The 12,910-nt window shown below is 29.0% G+C and overlaps 2 protein-coding genes across 4 annotated transcripts in view; one reads left to right on the top strand and one right to left on the bottom strand.

Moving 5' to 3' along the window:
• The window catches only part of LOC141461146 (dual specificity protein phosphatase 22), a 64,973-nt gene extending 52,296 nt beyond the window's left edge, over nucleotides 1-12,677 (top strand). For both annotated transcript variants that reach the window (XM_074141912.1, XM_074141903.1), the window contains exons 6-7: nucleotides 369-723; nucleotides 1,248-12,677. In XM_074141912.1, coding sequence (XP_073998013.1) covers nucleotides 369-663 — 295 coding nt within the window. In that variant the 3' untranslated portion in view covers nucleotides 664-723; nucleotides 1,248-12,677. The remainder of the gene's footprint in view (nucleotides 1-368; nucleotides 724-1,247) is intronic.
• Nucleotides 9,357-12,910, bottom strand: part of LOC141461141 (uncharacterized) — a 37,988-nt gene continuing 34,434 nt past the window's right edge. The window contains exons 9-10 of one of the 2 annotated variants that reach the window (XM_074141888.1): nucleotides 12,479-12,677; nucleotides 9,357-9,440 (exon numbers count right to left, since the gene is read on the bottom strand). In XM_074141888.1, the coding sequence (XP_073997989.1) occupies nucleotides 9,413-9,440; nucleotides 12,479-12,677 (227 nt within the window). In that variant the 3' untranslated portion in view covers nucleotides 9,357-9,412. The remainder of the gene's footprint in view (nucleotides 9,441-12,478; nucleotides 12,678-12,910) is intronic. The other variant, XM_074141879.1, reaches the window with a different exon arrangement.

Below are 12,910 nucleotides of genomic sequence, written 5' to 3'. Positions count from 1 at the left end.
ACTGCAAGGACTGGAGCCTTCAAAATAAAGATGTATCAATTTTTCTCATTAATTAGGTTAAATTCGGGATAACACATTTAACATTCATAAAATCTGTGTTTCGTTAACTTTTTTGAAGCCCTTTCTTTTAAGTTATTTTGATACTTTTTAGAATTAAAATGAATTAAAATTTGTATATATTTATGGCAAGTAATAATTTTGTTGGTAGATACCGCTTTCTATGAATGAATAACTTAAAACACGACCGGATTTGTCTAAACCATTTCATTAATAAAGAGAATTCTTTGTCAAAGTTCTTTAGATGAATATCCTTCTTTTTTGTTTGTTTCACTCTTCTCTCATCATGACGCGTTTCTCTTTTTTGGCAGGCGAGGACTGGTACGCCGTCGCTCATCTACTAACACGCCACCCGGTTCACCTGGTAGAATGTTACCATCGACTCCGCAACCAATGCGACATCTCTCACGATCACCTAGCTCACTGAGTTCAGCAAACAGTCCTACAGCTTCCAGAAGGACCAGATCAGGTCCTGCTTCGTTTGGATCGGCACCGCCATCACGATCAGTTTCCAGAACAGATTTACTAAATGCAGTTCCTGTATCGGCGCCTACTAGTCCTAGAACTTCTCCTGCGCATTCGGCAGCTGCCAGAAGGCGTGTATAGCAGGAGGCTGAACTCGAGTCCGAACAGTTGGCGGCTCTCTGACATCATCCTGTCTACTAGGTAGGTTTAACTTATATCGAAGAATAATCTCTACTATACATTTCTGAATTTGACTGAATATTGCAGCTATTTAAAATTTTATTAATTTTTTAAATGGTTGATTATGCTGTTTGCAAAAGCATTTCGCGATGGAATTGACCTAGTTCTTGTGAAGTCGCAAGCTGTAAATATCATAATATTTGGAACTGTAAATGTTCTTTATTAGAGGCAGCTACTGGTTAACAACAAATGGTTTCAATTCAATAAAACAGTCAGACTTTTTAATAACACCGAATTGTTAAACTGTGCTGTTAATTAAAACGTATAAATAAACTAAACAATCACGTAAAACTTTCAGACCCTTTTTCTCACATAGAACTTTATCTAAAGCTTATAAACAGAATTGGATTGAACAGGGGCTATTTTGCCCTTTTTCATTGCATTAAGAAAAAGTTGATTGAGGGTCTTACCCAAGATTTTTTGTATTAAATAAATAAACCCTAAATTATTATTATTATTATTTTATTTATTTATTTTTTTGACAGGTCCTCTGAGGTGTGAGAAAACTGTTTTTAAAAATATTAAGAAAAAATCTCAAAATCATCTAACAAACCAAGGCTCTTTCATCTGTGTTCACTTAGCAAGGGAAAACCATAGAACTTACCAAGACAGATATTGATGGCATCACTTTTTTAATATGAAAAGAGAACCTCAGTTGGACTGCTTTGTTGTTATTAAATAATATATCATTAATATAGTACACCATAAAACTCAAAATTATTAAATATAAATAAGTACTTAAATCTATACTGAAATTTTACATAATGCAGCAATGATGGAACCTCATACTCTGTTGCAAATAATACCTTATTTAGAAATTTTTAGTGTTTCATGCTGTTCTTTCTAATCTTCTCTGTGTAAGTTGTCTATATTACTGCTTGTGGACTAATAATTTTATTGGAATTAAAAATAACTTGAGTTTTTGTTATAAAGTTTTTTCGATATGTAAAATTGCTGCTCTGTTTAAGCAATATTAGGATTACTTTTGTAAAGATAAGCGTTTGGCTGTGGTTGGAATCGAATTAAATATTTCTCCATCATTTTTTTGTTTTATAAGGATTATTTATCGTACCTAGGTTTGTTAACTTCTATCGAAGGGATCCTATTTAAGTTTGATGTGTACTCCCAGTTATTAAATTTAAACATCATTCAGCAAATGATTGGGATTAATTGGATTTAGATAAAGGCAATATTTTTGTATTCAGCTTCAACAAACCAGAAAAAATAACAAACTAACCTTCCCACCTTTGATAATACTTGATAATGATCTGGTTTTGTTTAATTCTGATGTATTATTGAACTATTAAAAGAAGCGAGGCACAAGCTTTGAGAAGGGTTTACCATTGACACGAAAGATTAGCTGAAAATAAATAAATAAAAATTAAAAAAGCTGTGGTTACCAAAGGCCTTAGATGTTGTCGAAAATAAAACATGTAAGAATGTGTATTAGACCCAAACTCCAATTCAAAAGCAACATTAACCAATCGGATAAAAATCCACAAGAAGATTGGGAATACATACATATAAGCGCAATTTGGTGACAGGGAGTTTTAGTGCGAGCAATGGCCGTAGTTTAGCTCTATTGCTGTTTTACCGAAAAAACCCTATGTCTCTCTTATCGCTCAAGAACTGGCCCCTCTTTTTTTAAGTGATAATATTGTTTATTGGATATATTTTTCCAGCATGGCTGGGACTGGTGCAACAATTAGAGTCAGTAATGGTCGCACAACACCATTTGAAATACTTATCTATTCGTTTGTCGAAAATCAAAATGTTTTTGTTATATAGCACTTTTTTAGACAAGAAATTTTGGTAATATTCCTTGAAAATATTAAAAGATAAATAATTGCACCTTAAAATGAGTACTGTATTTTTGACGACATAAGGAAGAATGAAGGCAACAGCAGAAATGGCTTTGTCGTATTTATCAAGGAATGCTGATAAATAATTATTTTTCTGCACATGAACATTTTTTATGTATTTTTATTTCGTTTGGCCGTCACCATATGTGGTCAGTGGCACCCGACACATTCTCAGTGATTTTCCATCTTTTCCAGGACCATCGAAAAATATTCCCTCTATATTGACAACACATTCCACTAACCGTCTGTGAACCTCAAGGTGCTCCTAGAAAGAGGGATACCTGTGGACATCCAACGGTACTGGAATTCGGTAATTCCCTGCATACCTAAGACAAAAATATTACTTCCTATTTTTGCAAGTAAGGCAAAGGCATATTTTCTTTGTCTTGCCTCATTATATTTTTGATATATAATTTGGTTAAATAAGATTAAGAAAAAATTGTATTAGTTAATCGAAAGAGTGATAAACGTTAGTGAAAATTACAAACAAAAAGGTTAAGATAGCAAAAATTAACATTGTACAACAAATAGAAATGTGAAAGATTTTAGTTGAGTCTGACGCTAATATATGAACAGCGTGTATATATATATATATATATATATATATATATATATATATGAAATTTTATTGATTATCCCTTCATAGAATAATTTCAAGCCTTAAATTATTGCGTATAGCTAACCATTTTAAGCAATTTAACGTTAAGATGAAAGAAAGTAAAAATATTAGTCCACAGACAGTTAGTTATTTTTTCATATTTCCAGAATTATGCAATAAATGTGATATGCATTTATAGTTAAATTGTACATAATATAAATAAAATTAATTTAGTTTTAACTTTTCTGTATTTATAGTACTTTAAATTTTATTCTTTCTTAACATCTTTAAGTGATTACTGAGGGAAATATTTAATATTAGATTAATTCTAACTGTTAAGTTGTTCAGTTTTCATTATAGTATTTTGATATTTAATTGGTACTACTTAGTTCTTCTGAGTTTTAATAATTTCATTGTAAAATTTTATCCAGTAGAATTCACCATTGATAATGTAAGGTACCTCTTTTTCTTCAAATATTTTGTACGCTAACGCAGCTTTAATATATAACTTCAAAAGTTATGTAACAATTATTTTAGTACTAATATAGTTCCAATTAAGATATATATATATATATTTGATTTCTGAAAAACAAAAAAAAATCCAAAAATTGGATAAGACGACCAATTATTTTTTTTTTATTTTTTTTTATTTTTAAACTACCAACAAACATATCGTACTACAAAATGCAAATTTATAAATGGTTGTGGATGAAAACAAACAGTAAAAAATGAATGAAGTATTTAGGGACTTTGTTTTGTAAATATAGAGATTGAAACATTTGTTAATCTAGCTCCATAGTAGATTTTTATTTATTCTGTCCATTTTAACGTGATTTAAAGTGATTATCATGAAAACTTTATTTTTTTCAAATGAAAAAAAATTTAAACGACTATAGATAATTATTTCAAGGGAACGAAACAGATTGAAAAGATATCGCATTTCCTTTTTATTTTTTTTATTTTGTAGAGCTGCTGGCTTTTTTAAAATCCAAGTCCCAGATTAAAAAATTCATCTAATAATAATAATAATGCTAGTAATGATTTAGTTACTACTATTTGTTAAAAGTAGTGGTTTACATTGTTATTACGGCATGAGTTTTCATGCTTAGAGAACTCTGTTGATAGTGTTTTGATGGTTCATTTGAACTATTTATTATTTATTTGAACTACAAGCAGCTAAGTCTATGTCAGATCCTGATTATAATTATTTTAGTGTACATTTTATCAAAGTTTTTTAATTTGAGGACTATGCTAAAAATGTGAGACTTTTACAGATTATTGGAGGAAATTGAGTCAGCATTATGGAAACCTCTAAACTTTAATACAAGATTTACGTAGTTACTGTGATTGTATACTTAAGATTTGCCAGAATTAAGGTGCGCTCAACTTGCATTGTGAAGAAAGTGAAATCCCAACTGAAACATTCTTATAAAATCAGTTATATTTTTGGCAGTAATTTTTTTGTAGGTCTACCGTACGAATATTATAAAAAAGTTTGCCGAATTTCTCTGTCAAATAAATGGCTAAACGTACGTTACAAACTCTCACTTAACATTCAATTATATCTACATCTGCTGACTTGCCTCAGTTGCTGAATCGTTCAGTGCTTAATATCACATGGTTAAAAAGAGCAAATAACTTGTTTATCGAACCAGAACAATTTGGTTATGATTATACAGATTTAGGTTTATGTACTTACTTATTTTATATATTTAATTTGTCTTACCGTTAGCATCCCGACCGATTCTGGTTTGTTTCTGACAAAGTTGTAGCAAACTGACACGTCAGTATAGTTTGGTTGTTGAAATAAATATGGCACTAACTGGCTACTTACTGGTAACTTCTTTTAATTTGCATTGGAAATGTGACACTAAGTTTGTACAACTCAGTAACACTCAGTACATATTAAATGTCTACTTTCTTCAGATAATCTCACAAAAGAAGTTCATATTTCTTGCACTCATTGAGTCCCTTGATATTTGTGAATTGAACTGCGTAACACTTGTGTCTAAGGAAATACTTCTAAATTTAAAACACTTATGGGTTTCATAGTTTTTTTTTTTTAATGTTTCCGTTGTAGTTTTGAAGAAGTTTCAAAAGTAAACAACAAAAATGCACAAAATAAGGAAAAATTAAACTAAAACATGGCTCAATTCTATAGTGTAGCAAATCTAAAAAGAATATATTAAATATAACGCTTAGCCAGGCTAGCTATAATCATTGACTAAAATTGTTTTATTACATTTATATTTCGCAAATATCGTATTTATATTTCTATAAGTAAGAGAATTATACAATAACTTTTACTAATCTTTGCTAAAGCTTGGAACTTATGAAAAGATATTCATCAAAAGAAAATATTGCTGCGTTATATTGCTATGTGTATTATATTTGTATAGATGGGAATGTAGATGTTATTTTTCACATTTTTATTGATACAGATAAATTATAGTAGAATGAAAAAAAGATACAACATACAGTCATGTACATTTGTAAAAAGTATGGGTAAAACTCCATCTTTATTTCAGAGTTAGTTAAACTGTTTGTAAAATAAAGTTGTACAGTGTACAAAAACAACAAGAAAATAATAATAATAATGATTTTTAAACTAACAGCAGTGTAAAACTTGAAGAATTTAAAAATACAAAAATTTTAAATTATAAGTAAATGAAAAGTTAAGGAGTATCAATTGTGATGTGTTTATTAGATTGATCTCATAAGATTTGTAAATTGTTGACTGTTGACAGCGTGTTTATAAATAAATAAACATTAAAAATAACAAACAAACAAATTTAAAAAAAAAAAGATTAAGACTGATTACAGTGTCGTTGAAAAAATATCGAATTTATTTGATTTATTTTTGTTTCATATAAGTAGAATAACAATTTTCACCACTGCAACATTTGTTTTTTAATCTTTGAAATGTTATGTATTTTTACGTTGGATTTCTTTGCGAAGATTAATTATATTTTATAATTATGCAAAGAAGCTATGTTGAAGACAATAATTAAACAAAAAAATCAATCCAAGCCAAATAATAATTGAGTTTTTTTATTTGTATAAGTTAAAATTTTCGTCCAAAATTCATGACTATTTAAAATAACAAAATATAATTTGGTTTAAAAAAAAACATGAGAAAGCCAGTTGGTAATAGTTCATAAACCGTCCCCACAGATTTAGTGAAATAAGTTTTTTTTTTCTTGGTAGCTATTGCTTTGCGTAACTAAAATTAGTACATTTTGTTAAAAAATATTTTTGGCATTTTTGTTTCAAGTAAAGTTAAAAGTAATGAAAGAATTTAATTTTTCATGTTAATAAAGAATCATAATATTGATTCTTATATGTTTATGATAAAATGTTTATTGTTAAATATAGTGATATATTTTTAATAAATTCTTAAAATTTCCGAAGAATTATTATTATCTTAGCATTTATATTAAGGCGGTTTTTAATCCATCTGAGCATTATCTTTTCTTCTTTTTGAGTATTATTTAATCATGCCTATACAGAAGTTGCTAATATTTTTTAAATAAATACAAGTATCCAAAAATTTGTTGTAAATCTTTTAAACGAAGATTTGGTGGCATTATATATATTTACTTTTTGTATTAAGTTTATTTGTACTTCATTACTGTGCTCTATGATATTTTTAGTTTCGAATTTCAGCCAACCGTCAGCTGGGTCCTCTATCACTTCTCTAGAATTTATAACATTAAGGACCTTGGAGGCTACTGCTCATGTTGTTACATTACCTTCGTCTTCCAAGTCCAAATCAATCTCAATTATTTTTTGTCACCTTCATCTTCAGCAGTTCATTTCATCTCATTCTACTATCGTGGTCCTTGAGCCCAGTATTATGTTCCTACAAATATCTAGTAATGTAAGGTTTGTGTTAAACTTTAGACCGCTTTATTTATTTTTTGCGAGAAAATTGTATCGATAGAAGCAGTTTATCTTCGCGAACAATGCTAGGTCCCGAAAAAAAAATCTTCCTTTAAATTCGTCTTGAACTGTTTTTTTTTTTTTTTTTTTTTAACGAAGATTTAAATAAATTGTACTTTGGGTAATGTAAGTATGCTTTGGACTATTAGCATTATTAGCTTAGGTCTATGCAGTGGAGTTGAGGTTTTAAAACTTTTTGGTTGGGGCATGTCATAAAAGAAACCATAGCCTTACCTGACACTCACCTGACATTATTTTGTTGCTGAGGATGTAATAATTTTTTCTTTTAAATTATTGTTAAAACTAAGAGGAAATGCAACCATAAATACTACCGATAAGATTAATTAGTTTCGTTTGTAAATCCATTCGTTCTGAATTTCACTGTGAGGACGATGATTTGAGCATCTCTACCGTTTTTTTTTTTTTAAGTGATGATGTCGAAATCATCTGGAAGAATTACGTGTATCAATAATATGTATCTACTCAAAACATATTTGTGTTTTCTCCACCATTTGCTCCATAATTTTTATTTAATATTTTCTCTTAAATATATTTTATAATGTATTCGATAAATAAAATATAATCCCATTGCAAATTTAACATGAAAATTTGAACTTAAGTGAAGTGATATATATTGATCTCTTCAATTAAGATCTTAATTTTCAAGGAAAATGCAATAATCTGCTCATCATCCTTTCCAATCAAAAATCTCGTGGGATTTGCCACGATAAATTCTTTGCCAATCTATCAGCCATCTCGTCACCTTCTACTACACCATGACAGGAAAACCTGACGAAAACAGGCACTCAAGAACAGTTATTACTCTCCCTGATTCAGCTTAAATCGCAGAGTACAAGTCAATAAAAAAGTAGTTTATGGCCGCCCAGTACTTATTTTAGGGCAAGGAAAGTCACTCACTTTCTATCAAAGTTTCTGTTTATTCGGCCCTACAGGTTCTGTGGTTATAAGCTTGCCGCTTACACTCCATCCCCATTAGAATTAGTTGCTGAACCATCGTTATAAATATGCAGTCACGCCGTGCTTGGATACCATCCATGGAGCTTTACATTCACTATTCTAACCTCTTTTACTAGCTACTCGTAAAAGATCGATGGGCGATGACTGCGTTAGGAAGTCCACAGAAATAGACGGAAAACTATTGAGTAAGTGTCGGATAAACCATTGGCCTATAGAAGGTTGTTTGTGTTTCGGGCATTTTAGGCATGTTGCATTGAGTGTGGTGTCAACTCAATGACATTATAGCTAATAATTTTCCTTTCATCTAAGTATTTTACGTTATAAAAAATTCCAATTGCTGAAATAAATAAAACAAAACACAACTAAAACAAAAATTATTTTTGCAAACTTTAATAAATTATTCAAGATTACGATGTCAGTTTCTGTAAATTTGGATTTATTTTGGCTGTACACAAGCCACAGGCTTTAACCAAGAAGAATATTAATCACCAAGCAAAGAAATTGGCGTATTCAATTAATTTTTTCAGTTTATTAACAAAGTTGATTTGTATTAATTTCTTAAATACCTGTCGATTGGTCTAAACTTTTGTTGATCTGACTCAAACTGCTCTTCATATACATAACATTTACATTTTTGTTAGGCAGAAAAAATTTGGCATGAAAGTCAAATAATCAGTTAAAAACTTCCATTATGTTTCTTCAATAAGTAAACAAAAAAGGCTGGTCTTAATTTGAATTAAAGCGACTTATTAATTGTTAAACATCGAAGAAAATTCTATCTTCGCAATATCTACTTCTACATTCTTTTTTTTTCACTCAAACAAATATTATCTTTTAGTATAAGCAATAATTCTTTAAAATATTAATAACTTCTCTTCAAGTATAAATAATTATGGATCATGAAACAAATGGTACAATACGTCATATGAGTAGATGAAAATTTGAAATGAACAAATATTGTTTGGAAAAAAGAAAAACGGAAACATAGAATATAAAAAACTGTATTAATGTTTGTAAAATTGTAAAATGTGAAAGTCATAATGTGTAAACTTAAGAAAGGTGTTTTGCATTTCCCAAAGACAAATTTGATTAAATTAAATTATTTGATATAATTATTAATAATTTTAAAAAAAAACAAGGGATATTTTATTACATTCTGGTTTGCTTCTTTTGCACTTTTTTTAATTCTAGTATATAAGGTGGGCCTTAAGGCAATTAATAACTGTTTTTAATATCATTATTATTTAAGGCTTTCTTTCTGTTGTCTTTTCTAATCACAAGTTGTTTCATGGCTGGAACTGAATGAATAATGTCATTATTGAAACAGATAAATATAAAAAAAAATAATTATAACTCGAAAAATCACGGGTACCGAAGGGATTTAAACGTTACAATTTTTAACAATTTCCTCTGATTCAAATATAATTCGAAATATAATTCAAGAAAAGTCCTGTGGACTTAACCTTAACCATTTTGTTAGGAAAGAACAAATATGCAAAAAGTAATGTAATTGTAATTACATTCATACATATTTAAAAACCAATAAAGTTTTCCATGATGCGTGTTCAGTAAGACCTAAATTTTATTTTTAAAAAAAGAATTTTTGCTTCCAACCTCATTAAAAACGCTGTGATTAAAACTAATTGTTCTCTTTGATTAACTGCTAACTAGTCTGCAAGTTAAGTACCTTTCTTATTTTAATTTCTCTTTACTTTATGCAAACTAAATCCGTTTACATAAATAAAAGTATATCCGTATTTTTTTTTTGGTGGGTTCAGCTTAAATCGAAGGCCGGATCCTGTTTTTTCTCAGGCATTGCATCAAAAGAGGCTCTCTTAAGGTCTAGGAAGAGAAATTTTTCCTTACTGCATAGTCTGAGTTTGGGAATACTTTTTTGCATATTTCTCCGCGACTGCAACGCATATAAGAGATTATAACATTTATAACAGTTACGATTTAAGAGATTGTTCCTATTACTCAAGAACTGAAACAAATGTTAATGAGGGACACCCGCAAAAAGTCTTTCGAATCCTTCAGAAAGGCATGGGCACTCACTTGGTCAAATTCGAAACCCGCTGCCGGTTTACCAGCAGTATTTCCGGAAAGAGTCCCATTTTGTCATTTGACTGACTTGTCCCACAGAGCCTAGTCGGACGAACTGCATGAGTTATGGCAAGTGATTGAGTGATACTTTCTGTCTGGGTACATATGTAGTTTAATATACTTCATAAAATCTGGATAGTTAAGATTAATAAAAAAGAAAAAAATATGAATTCAAAAATTTCAGAACTTATTTTCTAAACTATTTTCGTAATATTCAAAGGATTTTATGTCATTCTTAATTTAACTCTGAAGTCTGGTCACTTTACATCCAACACGCTACATTTTCTCTTAAAATGTACATCCAGAATACTTAAAAAAATTCTTTCCCGTTTGGGAACCCTATGTAAAGCGTACTTTTCAGAACACATTGAATGAATTCCAAACAAAATTTTAAAACTATAAGATTTACTGACTGCTTGTAGCAAATGATGGCTTTAATGCTGTAAAAATTATATTAATTAAATAAATATCTTTTTGATAACATATAATAAAATATTCATCATGCTTAAATTCCCATCTGGATTTTTAAATATTTTCTAATTATTTCAAATATGAAACATCAAGAAAAAAATAAAGCTCATATATGTTGATGCAATCATTGTTATCGTTCCTAAAAATCTAAGAATAGGAACGATAAAAATTAGATTATATAGTTTTTTGTTGTTTTTTTTTCACAATTCTTGATGTATTAAAAGTTTAAAGAACACAAAATGAAGTAACTTGTAAATAAGTTATCTGTAAATTTGCAAATTCCTTCCTAAATTCCTACAAATGGAATTAGTGTAGAATTGTTATGTAACCTAGCTGGCTCTAGGTCAGAGAATATATAGGTTGTTGATTTTAATATGTTTAAATTGTAAGCGAATTGGTTTTTAGTGAAAATAAATTGAGTGATAATTTAATATTAGTCCAGCAAATTGGATAAATTTTTAAAAAATAAAGTGATATAAAGGTTGATTAAAATAAAGGCTAGAATAATGGTTGATGTTGCTGTATTCATTATCCCACAATTTTTAAATAAAATTTTATAAATTAAAAATTTTACACAAGTACAATAGTAAGATAATATTGCGGGGTGATATGCAGCGCTAGTGATGGAGCCTAAATCTGCAATTTTCCCTAAAATTATTAGGACTCATAAATAATGGCATTTGTGGTTAGAAAAGTGCTTTGAGATTCTCTAATTAACTTACTCTTAGAACGTCTATAATGTTCACAGTTCGGAGAAAAAATTTCATGAAAGTGGAAAATTAAAAAAAAAAATCTAAAATCTGAGCTTTTATGCTCAATTTAAAAATTAGGGTATTTAACTTTTATAAGTATCTCTCAATAAAAGTAATGGTCAAAAATGTTTGCAATGAGTTCAGAACTTAATGACAGTGAAAAGTTCTTTTAAAATCTCAATTTTTACTTTATTTTAAGGGGAATTATCGTTTTCGTAAAGAGGGTCGATTTTAATATTTAACCAGAAATTCTTTTTATATTATTATTATTATTTTATTTTAATTTTTAAAAAAATAAATTTGTGTGTTTTTGTGAGTCCTTCTGTCTAAATATACTCGTCTTGTTACTCAAAAATTTTCCTTAATTGTTTTAAACTCATTACCTACATGTAGGTATTCATATTCAGTTCTGGCGGACGGGGTTGGTATGTATACCTCTAAAGTCCAATTTGCATAGCATAAACAATAATATAAATTATTGTTTTGAAAAATAATACACATTAATATTAAATCCATCAATATTAGGAATTAATGATAGAAATGGTTTTAGAAATCAAAATTATGTTTCCTCCAAAGCCAGTACGAAGCAATTTAATTTTTGGATGTTAATCTTTGTTTATTAAATTTGAATCTTCGTCAAGAATGAATGAATATACTTTATACTATGATTAGATTCATAAAAAAGTACAAAGGTAGCATGACTTATTAACGTCTGCCAGGAGTGCTGCAATATTACATTTAATTCAAGAGATATTACTTAAATAAAATAAATACAAGAAACTTCTATAGATCATAACTATAAAACAGTTAGTCAGAAATAAAAATCAGTAAGTCAGAAGAATCTTCTTTGTCAAAAGAACCAATTTCTTGAGATGGAAGCGCCATACTGTCTCCTTATCATAGAATAAAGACCCATATATCATTGTGATATGAGAAAACGAATTAGTAGCTTTCTCAAAAGCTGGTGTATTGAGAAATATTTTCATCAAACAGATAAATAAAGTAGTTACCTACTTGTCACTTTGTTGATATTCAAACCAGAAGTCGAATTTGGCACTTTCATATACTTGGTAATATAATCTTTAAGGTAGCTTTTCTGAGGTGAATTTGATACACCAAAACTAACGTATAGAGTGTTATAAGGTGGTAAATACACAATATCTTTTACTGTTCGGTAATGAGGCATTATCAATCTGGGAGAGGCTGTATCTGTGAAAAAACAAATATATATTATTAACTTATGTTATTACTGATTGTTTTTATCCAGAAAACTATTTAAATAATTGAATGAATGGAAGATTTTATAGAGGTGGAGTAATGGGTCACTTTTTACTTTCCACTGGTAGCAAGGTCTCGCAATATTTTCAACAACCTAATATGCGCCCTATCCTTTCAATTTTAATGTACCAGCAATGGTACATCCACTTGCAACGTTGGAAAAA

Source organism: Rhodnius prolixus, unplaced genomic scaffold (assembly GCF_049639745.1).
Source record: "Rhodnius prolixus isolate KJV_2025 unplaced genomic scaffold, Rpr scaffold_1, whole genome shotgun sequence".
In the NCBI taxonomy this organism is placed as follows: domain Eukaryota; kingdom Metazoa; phylum Arthropoda; class Insecta; order Hemiptera; family Reduviidae; genus Rhodnius; species Rhodnius prolixus.
This window is presented reverse-complemented; position numbering and strand designations above follow the sequence as displayed.